This window comes from Melopsittacus undulatus, assembly GCF_012275295.1.
Source record: "Melopsittacus undulatus isolate bMelUnd1 chromosome 24 unlocalized genomic scaffold, bMelUnd1.mat.Z SUPER_24_unloc_1, whole genome shotgun sequence".
NCBI lineage: Eukaryota > Metazoa > Chordata > Aves > Psittaciformes > Psittaculidae > Melopsittacus > Melopsittacus undulatus.
The window spans coordinates 30623-52883 of NW_022993935.1; the positions used below are offsets into that span (position 1 = coordinate 30623).

Genomic DNA, 22261 nt, shown 5'->3' on the forward strand with positions numbered 1-22261 from the left:
GCAATGGGGGGGGGGTTACGACTGCATCTCGGCCCGAAGCATCCAAGGGAACCAGCAGCAGAAGAGTAACCTGGGGGCAAAGGGAGGGGGGTTGCGGGGGGGGGGGGGACATTGGGGTCCCCCCTCCCCAATATGGGGGTCACTGACCCACAGGTACCTGGAGAAGGAGCTCTCGGAGGTGATGTCCTTGGGGGTCCGCACGGCCGGGAAGTTGTGCTTGGGCTGAGAGACTGGGGGGAGAGGGGGGGAGATGGGGGGAGATGGGGGGAGAGGGGGGATGGGGGGAGATGAGATGGGGGGAGATGTGGGGGGAGATGGGGGGAGATGTGGGGGGAGATGAGATGGGGGGAGATGTGGGGGGAGATGAGATGGGGGGAGATGGGGGGAGATGTGGGGAGATGGGAGATGGGGGAGATGAGATGGGGGGAGATGGGGGGAGATGGGGGGAGATGTGGGGAGATGAGATGGGGGGAGATGGGGGGAGATGTGGGGGGAGATGGGGGGATGTGGGTCAATGGGGATGTGCAGTGAGATGGGTCCATGGGTAGATGGGTCCATGGGATATGGGGCGATGTGGGGAGATGGGGACATGGGTGATGGGGGATGTGGGGGGAGATGGATCCATGGGGATATGGAAACATGGGGGGGATATGGGGGGATATAGGAACACAGGACAATGTGGGGGGACATAGGGGGAGATGGATCCATGGAGATATGTGGGGATATGGAGACATATGGGGAGATATGGGGACATGGGGGGATATGGGGGGACACAGTCACAGACCCTCCCCCAGGCAGTGCCTGTGCAATCAGCGCTCGGTTCTCCCACCACTGGCCAATCAGCAGGCTTCCAGCCTGCCAGCCAATCAGCAGCAGGTGCTCCTCGTGCTGGCCAATCAGGAGAGAGCAGTGCTGCCTGCTGGCCAATCACAACCAGGCTGGCCCTGGCCTGATGGCCAATCAGCGTGAGGATGTCCTGCTGACCAATCGGGGGCTGCTTTGCCTTTCCAGCCAATCAGGAGCGACCTCCCCACCCCAGTGGCCAATCAGCAGCAAGCCCTTCCTCTGGCCAACCAGCAGTGCCCTCCTCCACCCAGCAGCCAATCACAACGGCCCAACCCCCTCAACCAATCAGCAGTGACCAACCCCACCCCCCAGCCAATCAGCTCTCCCCATCCTCCAGCCAATCAGCTCTCCCCAGCTCCAGCCAATCAGCTCTCCCCAGCCCCACCCTCCAGCCAATCAGCTCTCCCCATCCCCAGCTCCAGCCAATCAGCTCTCCCCATCCCCAGCTCCAGCCAATCAGCTCTCCCCATCCCCACCCTCCAGCCAATCAGCTCTCCCCAGCCCCAGCTCCAGCCAATCAGCTCTCCCCATCCCCACCCTCCAGCCAATCAGCTCTCCCAATCCCCACCCTGCAGCCAATCAGCTCTCCCCATCCCCACCCTCCAGCCAATCAGCTCTCCCCATCCCCACCCTGCAGCCAATCAGCTCTCCCCAGCCCCACCCTGCAGCCAATCAGCTCTCCCCATCCCCATGCTCCAGCCAATCAGCTCTCCCCATCCCCAGCTCCAGCCAATCAGCACTCACCTGTCACCTGCTGCACCTTCTTCTCTGGGGCAGTGTCCCCTGGCTCCTCCCGGGGACCCCCAACCCTGGGGGGGGGATGGGGGAGTCACTTGGGGGGCAGAGGATGGGGCCTGCCCCACATAACAACCCATAGACCCCATAACCATCCATAGACCCCCATAGCCCCCCCCAAACAACCCATAGCCCCCCATAGCCACCCCAAAACAACCCATGGCACCCCTATAACCACCCATAACCCCCCCATAACCACCCATAGCACCCCCATAGCCACCCATAGATCCCCATAAGCACCCATAGACCCCCATAAGCACCAATAGATCCCCATAACCACCCATAATCCCCCATAACCACCCATAGCACCCCTATAACCCCCCCATAACAACCCATAGACCCCCATAACCACCCACAGACCCCCCATAACCACCCATAACCCCCCCCATAAGCACCCATAGACCCACATAACCACCCATAGCACCCCCATAACCACCCACAGTAACCCCATAACCACCCATAGATCCCCATAACCACCCATAGACCCCCATAACCACCCATAGATCCCCATAACCACCCATAGACCCCCCATAACCACCCATAGATCCCCATAACCACCCATAGCACCCCCATAACCACCCATAGACCCCCATAACCACCCATAGACCCCCATAACCACCCATTGATCCCTATAACAACCCATAGATCCCCATAACCACCCATAGTAACCTCATAACCACCCATAACCCCCTTATCCACCCCATAACAACCCATAGCCCGCCATAACCCCCCCAAAACAACCCATGGCACCCCCATAACCACCCATAGATCCCCATAACCACCCATAACACCCCCATAACCATCCATAGATCCCTATAACCACCCATAGATCCCCATAACCACCCATAGACCCCCATAACCACCCATAGACCCACATAACCACCCATAGCACCCCCATAAGCACCCATAGCACCCCCATAACCACCCATAGCCCCCCCATAACTCCCCATAGACCCCCCATAGCCCCCCCCATACCTCTGCACGCGGGAGGGGGGGGCGAAGACGCCATGTTTGGGGGGGCAGGAGAAGTAGCGCACCCCAAAAACGGAGCCATCGTGTTTGCCCCCTGCTGAGTCCAGTTCCACCCCAAACCAGTACCCTGGGGGGCAATGGGGGGGGGTCAATGGGGGGGGCAAATGGGGGGGTACCAATGGGGGGGTCCAATGGGGGCATCCCAATGGGGGGTCCCAATGGGGAGATCCCAATGGGGGGTCCAATGGGGGGTCCCAATATGGGGGTCCAATGGGGGGGTCCAATGGGAGGTATCCAATGGGGAGGGGGGGGTCCAGGGTGGTTCCAAGGGGGGGATGTTCCATTGGGGTTATTACGGGGAGGTCCCAGGTTTAGGGTCCGAAGGGGGGGGATGCAGTGGGGGGGTCCCAAGGTGGATATCCCATGGGGGGGGTCCCACTGGGTAGATACCAATGGGGGGGTCCCATGGGGGGGTCCCAATGGGTAGAACCTAAGGGATGGATCCAATGGGTAGATCCCAAAAAATGGCTCCAATGGGTCGATCCCACAGGATGGATCCCAAAGGATGGACCCAATGGGGGGTGGATCCCAAAGGACAGATCCCAATAGATGGATCCCAACGGATGGATCCCAATGGAAGTATCCCAATGGACAGCTCCCAATGTGTGTATCCCAACGGGTGTATCCCAATGGGTGTATCCCATTGGCTGTATCCCAATGTCTATCCCAATGTGTGTATCCCATTGGCTGTATCCCAATGTCTATCCCAATGTCTGTATCCCATTGTCTGTATCCCATTGTCTGTCTCCTCACCGGGAGCGAAGTCAGTCCTCCCATAGAACCGAGCCCGTCCCTGTCGCTGTCCCTGTATCCCAATGTGTGTATCCCATTGGCTGTATCCCAATGTGTGTATCCCAATGTCTGTATCCCAATGGACAGATCCCATTGGCTGTATCCCTATAGGTATATCCCAGTGTATCCATACCGGGTGCAAAGTCAGTCCTCCCATAGAACCGAGCCCGTCCCTGTCGCTGTCCCTGTATCCCAATGTGTGTATCCCAATGTGTGTATCCCAATGGACAGATCCCAATGTCTGTATCCCAATGTGTGTATCCCAATGTGTGTATCCCATTGGCTGTATCCCATTGTCTGTATCCCAATGTGTGTATCCCAATGTGTGTATCCCAATGTGTGTATCCCAATGTCTGTATCCCAATGTGTGTATCCCAATGTGTGTATCCCATTGGCTGTATCCCATTGTCTGTATCCCAATGTGTGTATCCCAATGTCTGTATCCCAATGTCTGTATCCCAATGTGTGTATCCCAATGTGTGTATCCCTATAGGTATATCCCAGTGTATCCATACCAGGAGCGAAGTCAGTCCTCCCATAGAACCGAGCCCGTCCCTGTCGCTGTCCCTGTATCCCAATGTGTGTATCCCAATGTGTGTATCCCAATGTGTGTATCCCAATGTGTGTATCCCATTGGCTGTATTCCTATAGGTGTATCCCTATAGGTATATCCCAGTGTATCCATACCAGGAGCGAAGTCAGTCCTCCCATAGAACCGAGCCCGTCCCTGTCGCTGTCCCTGTATCCCAATGTGTGTATCCCAATGTGTGTATCCCAATGTCTGTATCCCAATGTGTGTATCCCAATGTGTGTATCCCAATGGACAGATCCCAATGTCTGTGTCCATTGTCTGTCTCCTCACCGGGAGCGAAGTCAGTCCTCCCATAGAACCGAGCCCGTCCCTGTCTCTGTCCGGCCACCAGCACCATGTCCCCGGGCGCCACGCGCCTGCCCTCGCGGTCCAGCCAGGCCCCGCCCCTCTTCCGGTGCCCTGCGGGAGGGGGCGTGGTCAGGGCAGAGCCAATCAGAGCCAACCTCCCCCCCCCACCGTGGCCACGCCCACCCCGAGATGCCCAATCACAACCCTGGCCCCATAGCCATGTCCCTTCTTGGCCCCGCCCATCGCCACCCTCAGGCCACGCCCCCTCATGCAGCCCACCCAATCACAGCATTGCCTGCACATCAAAGCCACGCCCCTGCTTGACCCCGCCCATAAGCCCCTCAGGCCACGCCCCCTTCATGCACCCACCCAATCACAGACTTGCATGTGCATCAAAGCCCCGCCCCTGCTTGACCCCGCCCATCGCCCCCCTCAGGCCACGCCCCCTTCACGCAGCCACCCAATCACAGCCTTGCCTGCACATCAAAGCCACGCCCCTGCTTGGCCCCGCCCATCGCCCCCATAGGCCACGCCCCCTTCATGCAGCCCACCCAATCACAGCCTTGCATGTGCATCAAAGCCACGCCCCTGACTTTGTCCCCGCCCCCCACCCAAGGGGTGGGGCTACAGAAGGACACGCCCCCATCAGCTTCTGGCCACGCCCATTGTGAGCATGAGGGGGCGGAGCCAAAGGGGGGATGGGGAGAGGGAAGGGATGAAGGAGAGTAAGGGGGGGACATGGGGGTCATGGGGGATATAGGGGGACATGGGGAATTATGGGGCTATATGGGGGGGTTATGGGGTTTATGGTGTACATGGGGGGTCATGGGGGACATGGGGTATATGGGGGGTTATGGGGGATATGAGGGGACATAGGAATCATGGAGGGTTATGGGGGTTATGGGGGGTTATGGGGGTTATGGGAGGTTATGGGGGGTATGGGGGGTTATGGGGGACTTGGGGGGTTATGAGGGATATGGGGGTCATGGGGGGTTATGGGGGTTATGTGGTGTTATAGGGGGATATGGGGTCATAGGGTATATAGTGGGTTATGGGGGCACATGGTGGGTTATGGGGGGACATGGGGTATATGGGGGATGTGTGGGGTCTGTGGGGTATATGGGGGGTTATGGGGTATATAGGGGGTTATGGGGTACATGGGGGTACATGGGTGGTTATGGGGGGACATGGGGGGTTATGGGGTATATGGGGTCAATGTGGGTTATGTGGGGTCTGTGTCACCTCTCTTGTCCTTGCGGGACCTGTGTGATCCTCGGGCCGGGGCCTCGGGGGGGCTGTGGGGGGGGGACGGAGCCGGAGGCTGCTCCTCAGCCTTGGAGATCTTGGAGACGGAGGCGAAGATGCCTGTGGGTCAATGGGGTGACCAGTCCGGATCAGTATGGACCAGTATGGACCAGTCCGGAGCAGTATGGGCCAGTCTGGACCAGTATACATCAGTATGCCCCAGTACAGGTCAGTATGTCCCAGTACAGGTCAGTATGTCCCAGTACAGGTCAGTATGTCTCAGTACAGGTCAGTATGTCTCAGTACAGGTCAGCATGCCCCAGTACAGGTCAGTATGTCCCAGTATGAGCCAGTACAGGTCAGTATGTCCCAGTATGTCCCAGTATGTCCCAGTACACGTCAGTATGCCCCAGTATGTCCCAGTACACGTCAGTATGCCCCAGTATGTCCCAGTATGTCCCAGTACAGGTCAGTATGTCCCAGTACAGGTCAGTATGTCCCAGTACAGGTCAGTATGTCCCAGTATGTCCCAGTACAGGTCAGTATGTCCCAGTACAGGTCAGTATGTCCCAGTATGTCCCAGTACAGGTCAGTATGTCCCAGTATGTCCCAGTACACGTCAGTATGCCCCAGTATGTCCCAGTATGTCCCAGTACAGGTCAGTATGTCCCAGTATGTCCCAGTACAGGTCAGTATGCCCCAGTATGTCCCAGTACAGGTCAGTATGTCCCAGTATGCCCCAGTATGTCCCAGTACAGGTCAGTATGTCCCAGTACAGGTCAGTATGTCCCAGTATGCCCCAGTACGCCCCAGTACAGGTCAGTATGCGCCAGTATGCCCCAGTACAGGTCAGTATGTCCCAGTATGTCCCAGTATGCCCCAGTATGTCCCAGCGCAGCCCTTACCCTGCTTTGGGGGGCAGATGAAGTACCTCACCCCCCCCACGCTGCCGTCGTTCTTGCCCTCGGGCTCATCCAGCTCCACCCCTGCCCATTGCCCACTGGCGAAGGCTGTGGTGCCACAGAACCGAAGGGTCCCCACCTGTGGGGGGGGGAGGGGATGGGGGGGGACATAGAGACACAAAACTGGCATAAAGTGACCCAAAACGGGCACAAAGAACCACAATACCAGCCCAGGGACCCATTCATACCCATTCACACCCATTCATACCCATTCATCCCCATTCACACCCATTCACACCCATTCACACCCATTCATCCCCATTCATACCCATTCATACCCATTCACACCCATTCACACCCATTCACATCCATTCACACCCATTCATCCCCATTCACACCCATTCACCCCCATTCATACCCATTGACCCCCATTGACCCCAGTACCCACCTTGCCCCCGGGCAGGCTCACTCTGTCCCCCAGCGCCAGCCCCATGCTCAGCAGGACACTGTTCCCATTCACAACCATTCACACCCATTGACCCCCATTCACACCTATTCACACCCATTCACCCCCATTCACACCTATTCACACCCATTCACCCCCATTCACACCTATTCACACCCATTCACACCTATTCACACCCATTCACACCCATTCACACACATTCACACCTATTCACACCCATTCACCCCCATTCACACCTATTCACACCCATTGATCCCCATTCATCCCCATTGACCCCAGTACCCACCTTGCCCCCGGGCAGGCTCACTCTGTCCCCCAGCACCAGCCCCATGCTCAGCAGGACACTGTTCCAATTCACACCCATTCACACCCATTCATCCCCATTCACACCCATTCATCCCCATTCACACCCATTCACACCCATTCATCCCCATTCACCCCCATTCACACCCATTCCTACCCATTCACACCCATTCATCCCCATTCACACCCATTCACACCCATTCACCCCCATTGACCCCCATTCATCCCCATTGACCCCAGTACCCACCTTGCCCCCGGGCAGGCTCACTCTGTCCCCCAGTGCCAGCCCCATGCTCAGCAGGACACTGTTCCCATTCACACCCGTTCACACCCATTCACAGCCATTCACACCCATTCACACCCATTCACCCCCATTCACCCCCATTCACACCCATTCACCCCCATTCATCCCCATTGACCCCCTTTCACACCCATTGACCCCCATTCACACCCATTCATCCCCATTCACACCCATTCACCCCCATTCACACCCATTAACACCCATTGATCCCCATTGATCCCCATTGACCCCCATTGACCCCAGTACCCACCTTGCCCCCGGGCAGGCTCACTCTGTCCCCCAGCGCCAGCCCCATGCTCAGCAGGACACTGTTCCCATTCACACCCATTCACCCCCATTCACACCCATTCACACCCATTCATTCCCATTCACACCCATTCACACCCATTCACACCCATTCACACCCATTCATTCCCATTCATCCCCATTGATCCCCATTCACCCCCATTGATCCCCATTGATCCCCATTGACCCCAGTACCCACCTTGCCCCCAGGCAGGCTCACTCTGTCCCCCAGCGCCAGCCCCATGCTCAGCAGGACACTGTTCCCAGGCAGGTTGTCATAGTTGGGGAGGGTGACCCTGGGCAGGGAACAGCTCAAGGGAACAGCCTCCTCCAGCAGCCGCCGCAGCTCCCGAGCCACCAGTGCAGCCTCTGCCTTGTCCAGGGCCATGTCCGTGGGGTCTGGAACCACCTCTGCAGCCACCTGCCCCTTGCTGTTCTATAGGGGACACAGCATATGGAGCCTATAGAGCCTATAGGAACCACCTCTGCAGCCACCTGCCCCTTGCTGTTCTATAGGGGACACAGCAGAGCCTATAGAGCCTATGGGAACCACTGCCACCTGCCCCTTGCTGTTCTATAGGGGACACAGCATATGGAGCCTATAGGAACCGCTGCCACCTGCCCCTTGCTGTTCTATAGGGGACACAGCAGAGCCTATAGAGCCTATAGGAACCACCTCTGCTGCCACCTGCCCCTTGCTGTTCTATAGGGGACACAGCATATGGAGCCTATAGAGCCTATAGGAACCACTGCCACCTGCCCCTTGCTGTTCTATAGGGGACACAGCAGAGCCTATAGAGCCTATAGGAACCGCTGCCACCTGCCCCTTGCTGTTCTATAGGGGACACAGCATATGGAGCCTATAGAGCCTATAGGAACCACTGCCACCTGCCCCTTGCTGTTCTATAGGGGACACAGCAGAGCCTATAGAGCCTATAGGAACCGCTGCCACCTGCCCCTTGCTGTTCTATAGGGGAGAGCAGAGCCTATAGAGCCTATAGGAACCACCTCTGCAGCCACCTGCCCCTTGCTGTTCTATAGGGGACACAGCAGAGCCTATAGAGCCTATAGGAACTGCTGCCACCTGCCCCTTGCTCTTCTATAGGGGACACAGCATATGGAGCCTATGGGAACCGCTGCCACCTGCCCCTTGCTGTTCCATAGGGAACACAGCATATGGAGCCTATAGAGCCTATAGGAACCGCTGCCACCTACCCCTTGCTGTTCTATAGAGGACACAGCAGAGCCTACAGAGCCTATAGGAACCACCTCTGCGGCCACCTGCCCCTTGCTGTTCTATAGGGGACACAACATATGGAGCCTATGGGAACCGCTGCCACCTGCCCCTTGCTGTTCTATAGGGGACACAGCAGAGCCTATAGAGCCTATAGGAACCACCTCTGCTGCCACCTGCCCCTTGCTGTTCTATAGGGGACACAACATATGGAGCCTATGGGAACCGCTGCCACCTGCCCCTTGCTGTTCTATAGGGGACACAGCATATGGAGCCTATAGGAACGGCTGCCACCTGCCCCTTGCTGTTCTATAGGGGACACAGCATATGGAGCCTATAGAGCCTATAGGAACCGCTGCCACCTGCCCCTTGCTGTTCTATAGGGGAGAACAGAGCCTATAGAGCCTATAGAGCCTATAGGAACCACCTCTGCGGCCACCTGCCCCTTGCTGTTCTATAGGGGACACAGCAGAGCCTATGGAGCCTATGGACATTAAACCCTCCTAAACCCCCCATAGTTTCTACAGCCCATAATGCACTGCTATGGTCCCTATACCTCCTATACCTAGTATAGATGCTGTAGCCCCCATAGTACTTCTATTCCCTTGCAGCTCCCTATATCTTCCATATCCGTTATAGCTCATATAGCCCTATAGCCCCCTATATCCCCATATCCCCTATGGCACCTATAGCCCCCTATATCCCCCATAGCCCCTATGGCACCTACAGCCACCTATATCCCCTATATCCCCCATAGCCCCTAAAAGCACCTATAGCCCCCTATATCCCCATATCCCCTATAGCCCCTATGGTACCTATATCCCCTATATCCCCCATATCCCCTATGGCACCTACAGCCCCCTATATCCCCCATATCCCCCATAGCCCTTATGTCACTGACAGCCACCTATATCCCCTATATCCCCCATAGCCCCTATGGCACCTACAGCCACCTATATCCCCTATATCCCCCATAGCCCCTATGGCACCTATAGCCCCCTATATCCCCCATAGCCCCTAAGGGCACCTATAGCCCCCTATATCCCCCACATCCCCCATAGCCCCTGTGGCACCTATAGCACCCTATATCCCCCATAGCCCCTAAGGGCACCTATAGCCACCTATATCCCCCATATCCCCAATGGCACCTATAGACCCCTATATCCCCCATAGCCCCTATGGCAGCTATAGCCCCCTATATCCCCCATAGCCCTAAGGGAACCTATAGCCCCCTATATCCCCCATATCTCCAATGGCACCTATAGCCCCCTATATCCCCCATAGCCCCTAAGGGCACCTACAGTCCCCTATATCTCCCATATCCCCCATAGCCCTATGGCACCTATAGCCCCCTATATCCCCCATATCCCCTATGGTACCTATAGCCCCCTATATCCCCCATATCCCCTATGGCACCTATAGCCCCCTATATCCCCCATATCCCCTATGGTACCTATAGCCCCCTATATCCCCCATATCCCCTATGGCACCTATAGCCCCCTATATCCCCCATATCCCCTATGGTACCTATAGCCCCCTATATCCCCACATCCTCTATGGCACCTATAGCCCCCTATATCCCCCATAGCCCCTATGGCACCTATAGCCCCCTATATCCCCATATCCCCTATAGCCCCTATGGCACCTATATCCCCTATATCCCCCACATCCTCTATGGCACCTACAGCCCCCTATATCCCCCATATCCCCATATACCCTATGGCACCTATAGCCCCCTATATCCCCCATAACCCCTATATGCCAAACATAGCCTATGGCACCTATGTCCCCTATATCCCCCATAGCCCCTATATCCCCCATATCCTCTATTGCCCCTATGGCACCTATATCTCCCATATCCCCTATACCCAAATATCACCTATATCCCCTATACCCCCCATACACCCCCACCCTCCGCCCCCAGCCCCATACCCTCATTGCAGGATCAGCCCCATGCTCCAGCAGGCAGCGCACGGAGCCCAGGCACAGGTTGGAGGCTGCGATGTGCAGAGCGGTGCCATGGCTGAAGTCACTGCAGGTGGAGTGCAGCACTGGGGACAGAGGGCAGGGGAACATATAGGGCACATAGTGAACTCACTCCATAGCCACCCCATAGGGACCCCATAGGGCACAGACCTCACCCCATAGGGACCACATAGGGCACAGTGCACCCACCCCATAGGGACCCCATAGGGACCCCATAGGGCACACACTGCAACCACCCCATAGGGCACAGTGCACTCACCCCATAGGGACCCCATAGGGCACAGTGCACTCACCCCATAGGGACCCCATAGGGCACAGTGCACTCACCCCATAGCCACCCCATAGGGACCACAGGGCACTCACCCCATAGCCACCCCATAGGGACCACAGGGCACTCACCCCATAGCCACCCCATAGGGACCACAGGGCACTCATCCCATAGCCACCCCATAGGGCACACACTGCACCCACCCCATAGAGACCCCATAGGGACCACACAGGGCACCCACCCCATAGGGACCCCATAGGGCACACAGCACACTCACCCCATAGGGACCCCATAGGGCACACACTGCCCTCACCCCATAGGGACCCCATAGCCCATGGGGCACCCAATGACCTTACCCCTTAGGGACCCCAATGTCCTTACCCCCATGGACCCCCCCATGCCCTGTACCCCCACGGACCCCCATTCCCCGTAACCCTATAGACCCCCCATGCCCTGTACACCCATGCCCCCCCATAGACCCCCCTATGCCCCATATCCCATGGACCCCCCTATGCCCTGTACCCCCATACCCCCCCCCATACCCCATACCCCCATGGATCCCCCATGCCCTGTACCCCATACCGCCCACCATGCCCCGTACCCCCCCCATGCCCCATACCCCCATGGACCCCCCCATGCCCCATACCCCCCCCCATGCCCCATACCCCATAGACCCCCCCATGCCCTGTACCACCCCCCATGCCCCATACCCCCATAGACCCCCCCATACCCCATAGACCCCCCCACACCCCATACCCCATGCCCACCTCTGGGTGCCGCTGCCCTCAGCAGGGTGCGGATGAGCTCTGGCACATCGAAGTAAGCTGCATAGTGCAGAGCGTTCATGTGGGTCCAGCGGCTGCGCAGGGTCACGTCCCCCCCCAGCGCCAGCAGCCGCGTGGACAGGCGCACGGCGGCCGCAGGGTCACCTGTGGGGAGATGGGGGTGAGGGGCTGGGGGGTGTGAGGGGCTATGGGGCTGGGGGGCTGTGGGGCTGTGGGGCTGGGGGGTGTGGGGCTATGGGGTGTGGGGTGTGGGGCTGGGGTGTGTGGGGCTGAGGGCTGTGGGTCACGTCCCCCCCCAGCGCCAGCAGCCGCGTGGACAGGCGCACGGCGGCCGCGGGGTCACCTGTGGGGACATGGGGGTGAGGGGCTATGGGGTGTGAGGGGTTATGGGGCTGGGGGGTGTGGGGTGTGGGGCTATGGGGCTGTGGGGTTATGGGGCTGGGGGGTGTGGGGCTGGGGGGTGTGGGGCTATGGGGCTGGGGGGTGTGGGGCTGGGGGGTGTGGGGTTATGGGGTGTGGGGCTGTGGGGGTGTGGGGCTGGGGGGTGTGGGGCTGGGGGGTGTGGGGCTATGGGTCTGTGGGGTGTGGGGCTATGGGGCTGGGGGGTGTGGGGCTGTGGGGCTATGGGGCTGTGGGGCTGGGGAGTGTGGGGCTATGGGGCTGGGGGGTGTGCGGCTATGGGGCTGTGGGGTTACGGGGCTCGGGGGTGTGGGGCTGTGGGGTGTGGGGCTGGGGGGTGTGGGGCTATGGGGCTATGGGGTGTGGGCCTGTGGGGTTATGGGGCTGGGGGTTATGGGGCTGGGGGGTGTGGGGCTATGGGGTGTGGGGCTATGGGGTGTGGGGCTGTGGGGCTATGGGGCTGGGGGGTGTGGGGTGATGGGCACACGTACCCACGCCATGGGCCCCAGCCTTGCAGGCATAGTGCAGCAGGGTCATGTCCGTCAGCCCGTCCCGGTCGTTCACGTGGCAGCCACGGCGCAGGATCTGACCCGGGTACACCAGGGTTACACACCAGTTACACACCAGTTACAAACCAGTTACACACCGGTTACATCCCAGTTACACACCAGTTACACATCAGTTACATCCCGGTTACACACCAGTTAGATACCTGTTGCAAACCAGTTACACACCTGTTACACACCAGTAACACATCGGTTACTCTCCGGTTACACACCAGTTATACATCAGTTACACACCAGTTACATCCCGGTTATACACCGGTTACACATTGGTTACACCATAATTACATCCCAGTTACACACCAGTTACACACCAGTTACACACCGGTTACACACCCGTTACACACTAGTTACACTACAGTTACATCCCAGTTAAACACCAATTACACATCAGTTACACACCAGTTACACACTGGTTACACGTGAGTTACACACCAGTTACACCATAGTTACATCACAGTTACACACCGGTTACACATCAATTACACAGCAGTTACACACATGGGTTACACACCAGTTACACCATAGTAATGTCCCAGTTACACACCTGTTACATCCCACTTACACACTGCGTACCAGTTACAGCCCAATAACACCCCAGTAAGACACCACACACCAGTTACACCATAGTGATGCACCAGGACATACCAGTTACACACCAGATACATCCCAGCTACACACTACACACCAGTTACACAGCAGTTATACCACTTACACATCAGTTATACACCAGTTACATATCAGTCAAGCACCAGTTACAACACAGTTACATCCCAGTCACATACTGACTACGCATCAGTTACACCATAGTTACATCTCAGTTACACACTGGTTGCACATCAGTTACACACTGGTTAAACACCAGTTACACCATAGTTACACCCCAGTTACACACTACACACCAGTTACAGCCCAATAACACCCCAGAAAGACACCACACACCAGTTAAACCCTAGTTATGTAGCAGGACATACCAGTTACACCCCAGACACACCCCAGTTACAACACTACACAGCAGTTACACCCCAGTTACACTCCAGTTACACCCTAAGTACGCACTAGAGCACACCAGTTACACACCAGTACAACTGCTTATATACCAGTTACATACTAATTACACAGCAGTTACGCAACAGTTACACCATGAGTACACACCAGTACACCAGTTACACAGCACTTACCAGTACAACAGCTATAACACCACTTACACACCAGTTACACCCCAGTACAACAGCTATAACACCAGTTACACACAGGTACAATAACTATAACACCAGTTACACCCTAGTTACACACCAGTACAACAGCCATAACACCAGTTACACAGAGATACGACAGCTATAACACCAGTTACACTGCAGAACAACAGCTATAACACCAGTTACACACCAGTACAACAGCTGTAACACCAGTTACACACAGAGATGACAGCTACAACACCACAACAGCTGTAACACCAGTTACACCCTAGTTACACACCAGTACAACTATAACACCAGTTACACACAGATATGACAACTATAACACCACAACAGCTGTAACACCAGCTACACACCAGTACAACAACTATAACACCAGTTACACACCAGTTAGACCCCAGTTGCACACCAGTTGCCCCTTATGCACCAGTTCCACACCAATTACCCACCAGTACAACAGTCACCCCCAGAGGAAGCCCACAGCCCCTGTCCCCCATAGCACCCTGACCCCTCATAGCACCCCATAGCCCCATGTCCCCCATAACACCCCACAGCCTCCAGTCTCCCATAGCACCCCATAGCACCCTGTCCCCTATATTGCCCCATAACACCCCACAGCCCCACAATAACACCCCACAGCCCCCTGTCCCCCATAGCCCCCCCATAGCCCCCTGTTCCCCATAGATCCCCATAGCCCCCCACAGCCCCCTCTCCCCCATAACACCCCACAGCCCCCTGTCCCCCCATAGCCCCCCACAGCCCCTGTCCCCTATAGCCCCCCATAATACCCCAGAGCCCCCTGTCCCCCACAGCCCCCCATAGCCCCCTGTCCCCCATAGCCCCCCATAACAACCCACAGCCCCATAGTGCCCCACAGCCCCGTCTCCCATAGCCCTCCATAAGAACCCACAGCCCCATAGCGCCCCCCAGTCCCCTGTCCCCCATAGCCCCCCACAGCCCCCTGTCCCCCATAGTCCCCCATAGCCCCCTGTCCCCCATAGCCCCCCACAGCCCCCTGCTCCCCATAGCCCCCATAGCCCCCTGTCCCCCATAGCCCCGCACAGCCCCCTGTCCCCTATAGCCCCCCATAATACCCCACAGCCCCCTCTCCCCCATAGCCTCCCATAGCCCCCCACAGCCCCCTGCCCCCCATAGCCTCCTGTCCCCTATAGTCCCCCATAATACCCCAGAGCCCTCTGTCCCCCATAGCCCCCACAGCCCCCTTCCCCCCATAACAACCCACAGCCCCCTGTCCCCCATAACACCCCATAGCCCCCTGCCCCCCATAGCCCCCTGTCCCTCATAGGCCCCCACAGCCCCCTGTCCCCCATATTGCCCCATAGCCCCCCACAGCCCCCTGTCCCCCACAGCCCCCCATAACACCCCATAGCCCCCATAGTCCCCCTTAGCCCCCCACAGTCCCCTGTCCCCCATAGCCCCGCACAGCCCCGTCCCCTATAGCCCCCCATAATACCCCAGAGCCCCCTCTCCCCCATAGCCCCCATAGCCCCCCCAGCCCCATAACACCCCCCAGCCCCATACCCCCCCCACCCCCTCAGCCCCCCCCCCCCTCACCTCGTTCCCGATGAGGTCCACGTTGTGCTGCACCTGGGGCACCCACTGGCGCAGGATGGCAAAGAGCTGTGGGACTGAGGTACTGGGGTCCTGTAGGATCTCCCGGCACGCGGCATCGTTGGGGTCAAAGAACGTGAATGCTGGGGGGGGGGACATGTAAGGGGGGACATAGGGGGTGCCCCATAGTGCACAGCCCCATAGGGGTCCTTTGATATAGGGGGGGGGTGTCTGTCCCTATGGGAGGACATCCCATAGTGCACAGCCCCATAGCTGCCCCATAGGGGTCCTTTGCTATGGGGGGGGGATCCCTGACCCTATAGGAGAACATCCCATAGTGCACAACCCCATAGCAGCCAGCAGAGAATCCCCACTGCCAGCCCCATAGGGGTCCTTTGCTATGGGGGGGGTGTATGTCCCTATGGGAGGACATCCCATAGTGCACAACCCCATAGCAGCCAGCAGAGATTCCCCACTGGCAGCCCCATAGGGGTCCTGTGCTATGGGGGGGGTGTCTGTCTCTATGGGAGGACATCCCATAGTGCACAACCCCATAGGAGCCATCAAAGAATCCCCACCGGCAGCCCCATAGGGGTCCTGTGCTATGGGGGGGTGGGATCCCAGTCCCTATAGGAGAACATCCCATAGTGCACAACCCCATAGCAGCCAGCAGAGAATCCCCATTGGCAGCCCCATAGGGGTCCTTTGCTATGGGGGGGGTGTCTGTCCCTATGGGAGGATATCCCATAGTGCACAGCCCCATAGCAGCCCCATAGGGGTCCTTTGCTATGGGGGGGGTGTCTGGCCCTATGGGAGGTCATCCCATTGTGCACAACCCCATAGCAGCCAGCAGAGAATCCCAGTGGCAGCCCCATAGGGGTCCAGTGCTATAGGGGGTATCACTGTGCCTATGAGAGGACATCCCATAGTGCACAGCCCCATAGGAGCCCCATAGGGGTCCTTTGCTATGGGGGGGGGGGGGTATCCCTGTCTCTATGGGAGGACATCCCATAGTGCACAACCCCATAGCAGTCAGCAGAGAATCCCCATTGGCAGCCCCATAGGGGTCCTTTGCTATGGGGCAGTGTGTCTGTGACAAAAGGGGGGGGTCCCCATTCTTTCTGGGGGGGGGTCCCCGTCCCCATTGTGTCTATGGGGGGTTGTCCCTGTACCCATTAGGCTCCATTCTCCCCATGGGGGGGGGGTCCCTATCCCCATTACCCCCCGTTAAAGCCCCATTCTCCCCATTGGGTGGGGGGTCCCTGTTCCCATTATCCCCCATTAAGGCCCCATTCTCCCCATGGGCGGGTTCTCATCCCCATTACCCCCCATTAAAGCCCCATTCTCCCCATGGGGGGGTCCCTGTTCCCATTTCCCCCCATTAAGCCCCGTTCTCCCCATGGGGGGGTCCCCATCCCCATTACCCCCTTTAAGGCCCCATTCTCCCTATGGGGGGGTCCCTATCCCCATTGACCCCCATTAAAGCCCCATTCCCCCCATGGGGGGGTCCCCATCCCCATTACCCCCCATTAAGGCCCCATTCTCCCCATGGGGGGGGCTCCCTATCCCCATTACCCCCATTAAGGCCCCATTCTCCTTATGAGGGGGTCCCCATCCCCATTACCCCCCATTCTCCCCAATGGGGGGTCCCCATCCCCATTACCCCCATTACCCCCATTGCCCCTCACCGTAGTCCTTGGGCAGCGGCGCAGGCGCAGCGGGATGTACCATGGGCCTCCTGCGGGGGGGGTCCGGGGGGGGGTCCCCGGATGTGGGCTCCGGGGGGGGCTCCGGTGCCGCCCCCCCCCCCTCGGGGGGGTCCCCGCTGTCCTTGGTCATGGCGGCGGCCTCTGAGGGGAGGGGGGGGGGCGAACCAAGGGGGTTAACGGGGGGGGGGGACGGGACACGGGATTGGGGGTTGGGATGCGGGGGGGGGGTCTCGGATGATCCCGTTTGATCCCGTTCGATCCCGTTTGATCCCGTTTTATCCCGTTCGATCCCGTTTAATCCCGGTTTATCCCGTTTGATCCCGGTGTTTTTGGCCCCCCCCTCTCCCCCCCCCCGAATCGGTACCTGCCGGAGACGCGGCCGGGCGGATGGGCGCAGCGCAGCGCGCATGCGCGGACTGAGAGGGGAGGGGCTTGGAGGGGAGCGGAGGGGCGGGGCTTGGAGGGGCGGGGCTATAGGGGAGGGTGTATGGGGCTATAGGACACAGTGTATGGGCTATAAGGAGTGGATTATGGGGCCTATAGGGGATAGTTTATGGGGCTATAGGAAATGGGGTATGGGGATATAGGGGACTGTGTATGGTGGCTATAGGGAACGGTGTATGGGGGCATAGGGGATATGGTATGGGGCCTATAGGGGATAGTTTATGGGGCTAGAGGGGAAGGATTATGGGGCTATAGAGGATGGTGTATGGGGGCACAGGGGACTGTGTATGGTGGCTATAGCGGAGGGTGTATGGGGACATAGGGGATGTGGCATGGGGTCTATAGGGGATGGTGTATGGGATACAGGGGATGGATTACGGGGCTATAGGGGATGGTGTATGGGGATATAGGGGCTGTGTATCTTAGCTATAGTGGGCTGTGTATGGGGGCTATAGGGGATGGTGTATGGGGGCATAGGGGATGGGGTGTGGGGTCTATAGGGGACGGTGTATGGGATATAGGGGATGGGTTATGGGGATATAGGGGGCTGTGTATGGTAGCTATAGTGGGTTGTGTATGGGGGCTATAGGGGATGGTGTATGGGGGCATAGGGGATGGGGTATGGGGCTATAGGGGATGGTGTATGGGATATAGGGGATGGTGTATGGGGATATAGGAGATGGATTACGGGGCTATAAATAATGGTGTATGGGGCTATAGGGGGTGGTGTGGGGGGTCTATAGGGGATGTAGGGGGGGCCATAGGGGACAATGTACGGGGTCCCTAGAGGAAGTGGGGTACGAGTGCTATAGGTAAAGGGGCATATGGAGCTACAGGGATAAAGGGGACAGGGGATGTGGGTCTATAGGACTAGGGCTATAGGGAACAGAGCAGGCAGCATGTATGGGGTCCATAAGGGACAGGAGTCAGAGGTGCTGTAGCAGATGGGGGGCACAGGCCTATAGAGGATGGGGGATATGGGGCTATAGGACAAGGACTCTGGAGCCCACCTATGGCCCCCATAGGCTCAGCCCCCCTATAGGAGTCCATAGGAACCCATAGGAGGAAGCACCCTCAGACACTCACCTCCTCCATCCTTTATTAAAGCCATAGGGGGCATCCCCGCCCCATAGAGCACCAATGGGGGCACCCTATAGGGCACCCCCCTATGGGGGGTCAGGGCTGCTCCGGGGGGGGCTCCGCAGGGATCGGGGGGGCTCCGGCATCTTCCTCCTCCTCCTCTTCCTCAGGGCAGGCGATGGCAGCAGGGGGCAGCAGGGGGGGCTGCAGGGGGGCAATGGGGGGGCCATGGGGCAGGGCAATGGGGTCCCTATGGAGTTAGGGTAATGGGGTCCCTATGGACAGGGCATTGGGGGCCCTATGGAATTAGGATAATGGGGTCCCTATGGAGTTAGGATAATGGGGTCCCTATGGACAGGGCACTGGGATCCCTGTGGACAGAGCATTGGAATGCCTATGGACAAGACATTGGGGTTCCCTATGGAACAAGGACATCGGGATCCCTATGGACAGGGCACTGGTATCCCTATGGAATAAGGACATTGGGATCCCTATGGAATAAGGACATTGGATCCCTATAGAATAAGGACACTGGGATCCCTATGGAATAAGGACATTGGATCCCTATGGAATAAGGACACTGGGATCCCTATGGAATAAGGACATTGGGTTCCCTATGGAATAAGGACATTGGTTCCCTATGGAATAAGGACATTGGATCCCTATGGAATAAGGACATTGGGATCCCTATGGAATAAGGACATTGGTTCCCTATGGAATAAGGACATTGGGATCCCTATGGAATGAGGTCATTGGGATCCCTATGGAATAAGGACATTAGGATCCCTATGGAATAAGGACACTGGGATCCCTATGGAATAAGGACATTGGATCCCTATAGAATAAGGACATTGGCTCCCTATGGAATAAGGTCATTGGATCCCTATGGAATAAGGACATTGGATCCCTATGGAATAAGGACATTGGGATCCCTATGGAATAAGGACACTGGGATCCCTATGGAATAAGGACATTGGATCCCTATGGAATAAGGACATTGGGATCCCTATGGAATAAGGTCATATGACATTGGTGCCCCCCCCCCCACCTACCCCCGCTGCGCCGCCCGCACTGCGCATGCTCCGCACCAGCTCCTCCATGGCCTCCACGCGTGCGCGGTGGCGCCGGCGCCGCTGCTGCAGGGCCCTCAGCTTCCGCTGCAGCGCATGCGCGAGCGCCGCCAGCTCCCGCGTGCTCAGCGCCGGGGTCAGCGCGGGGTCAGCGGCGGGGGGGGGCGGGGCCTGGGGGAGAACGGGGGGGAATGGGTAAAAACGGGGATTTCACCCCAAAAACGGCCTCGGGTGGTTCTGAAACCCCCTCCCCCCCCCCAGGGGGCGTTTGGGACCTTCCAGAGACGTTCTGGACCGTTTTGAGCCGTTTTGGACCATTCTGGACCAATTTACACAATTTTGGAGCGTTTTGGATCCTTCCAGGACCGTTTTGAACCGTTTTGAACCATTCTGGACAGTTTTGGACCATTTTAGACCATTTTAAACCCTTCCAGGACCTTTTTGAGCCATTCTGGACCGTTTCTGGACCAATTTAGACCATTTTGGAGTGTTCTGGACCCTTTCAGGACCGTTTTGGACCATTTGGGGCTCTTCTAGACCATTTTAAACCCTTCCAGGACCGTTTTAGACCCTCCCAAAGCTGCTTTGAACCATTCATTACCGTTCCAGGACCATTTTAGACCATTCTGGACCGTTTCAGGACCGTTTGGGACCATTTGGGGCTCTTCCAGGGCTGTTTCAGGACCATTTTTAACCCTTTCAGGACCGTTTTAGGCCCCCCCAAGGCTGTTTTGAACCACTCTGGACCGTTTCAGGACCGTTTCAGGACCATTTAAACGCTTCCAGGACCATTTTAGACCCTCCCAAAGCCGTTTTGGACCATTCTGACCGTTCCAGGACCATTTTGGACCAGTTTAAACCCATCCAGGACCGTTTTGGACCCTTCTGGACCGTTTCAGGACCATTTTAAACCCTTCCAGGACCGTTTTGGACCCTTCTGGACCGTTTAAGGACCATTTAAACCCTTCCAGGACCTTTTGGGAACATTTGGGGCTCTTCTAAACCATTTTAAACCCTTCCAGGACCGTTTTGGACCCTCCCAAAGCTGTTTTGGACCATTCTGGACTGTTCCAAGACCATTTTAGACCATTTTGGACCTTTCCAGGACCGTTTTAAACCCTTCCAGGACCATTTTAGACCCCCCCCCAGGACCGTTTTGGACCATTCTTCACCGTTTCAGGACCGTTTTGCCCCCCCCTCACCCCCCACGGTCCCATCCGGTGCAGTCTCACCGGAGCCCGGCAGGGGGCGATGCGGAGCCAGGGGCGCTGGGACCGGGGGGGGGTCCGGGGCTGACCCCCCCTCCCCTGCGGACACAACCGGAACGGGGAACCTGTGGGGAGAGCAACCGGATACAGCATCCATAGGGAGAGCAACCGGATACAGCATCCATAGAGCATCCGGATACAGCATCCATAGGGAGAGCATCCGGATACAGCATCTATAGAGCATCCGGATACAGCATCCATAGAGCAACCGGATACAGCATCCATAGGGAGAGCATCCGGATACAGCATCCATAGAGCATCCGGATACAGCATCCATAGAGCAACCGGATACAGCATCCATAGGGAGAGCATCCGGATACAGCATCCATAGAGCATCCGGATACAGCATCCATAGGGAGAGCATCCGGATACAGCATCCATAGGGTGAGCATCCGGATACAGCATCCATAGAACATCCGGATACAGCATCCATAGGGAGAGCATCCGGATACAGCATCCATAGAGCATCCGGATACAGCAGCTATAGGGAGAGCATCCGGATACAGCATCCATAGAGCATCCGGATACAGCAGCTATAGGGAGAGCATCCGGATACAGCATCCATAGAGCATCCGGATACAGCAGCTATAGGGAGAGCATCCGGATACAGCATCCATAGGGAGAGCATCCGGATACAGCATCCATAGAACATCCGGATACAGCATCCATAGGGAGAGCATCCGGATACAGCATCCATAGAGCATCCGGATACAGCATCCATAGGGAGCACCCAGCACCCATAGATAGCACCTATAGAGAGCACCCATAGAGAGCACCCAGCACCCATAGAGAGCACCCATAGACAGCACCCTATAGAGCCCCCCGATAGAACACCTC

General features: G+C 57.5%; 1 protein-coding gene across 2 annotated transcripts; it reads right to left on the minus strand.

Annotated features, from left to right (window-relative positions):
* Positions 1 to 19231, minus strand: LOC117438079 (CAP-Gly domain-containing linker protein 3-like). 2 transcript variants are annotated; one of them, XM_034073487.1, is made up of 15 exons: positions 19093 to 19231; positions 17542 to 17703; positions 15857 to 15996; positions 13011 to 13104; positions 12103 to 12264; positions 11014 to 11132; positions 8047 to 8283; positions 6496 to 6631; positions 5588 to 5710; positions 4328 to 4456; positions 2617 to 2740; positions 1591 to 1655; positions 802 to 888; positions 158 to 230; positions 1 to 70 (listed from the first exon to the last, which is right to left on the minus strand). In XM_034073487.1, exons 1-15 carry the CDS (start codon positions 19124 to 19126, stop codon positions 16 to 18), a joined length of 1740 nt encoding a protein of 579 aa, XP_033929378.1. In that variant the 5' UTR covers positions 19127 to 19231; the 3' UTR covers positions 1 to 15. The 2 variants fall into 2 exon arrangements, with proteins under 2 accessions (XP_033929378.1, XP_033929379.1); XM_034073488.1 differs by lacking the exon at positions 802 to 888 and having other exon boundaries at positions 19093 to 19229.
* Positions 19232 to 22261: the final 3030 nt, after the last annotated feature.

Excerpts from the sequence above, each read along its gene's own strand:
- LOC117438079 (XM_034073487.1), bottom strand. The coding sequence starts at position 19,126 with ATGCCCCCTATGGCTTTAATAAAGGATGGAGGAG. Across the intron at positions 17,704-19,092 it reads TTTAATAAAGGATGGAGGAG|AGGCCGCCGCCATGACCAAG; the intron begins GTGAGTGTCTGA and ends CCCTCCCCTCAG. Across the intron at positions 13,105-15,856 it reads TGGACCTCATCGGGAACGAG|ATCCTGCGCCGTGGCTGCCA; the intron begins GTGAGGGGGGGG and ends TACCCGGGTCAG.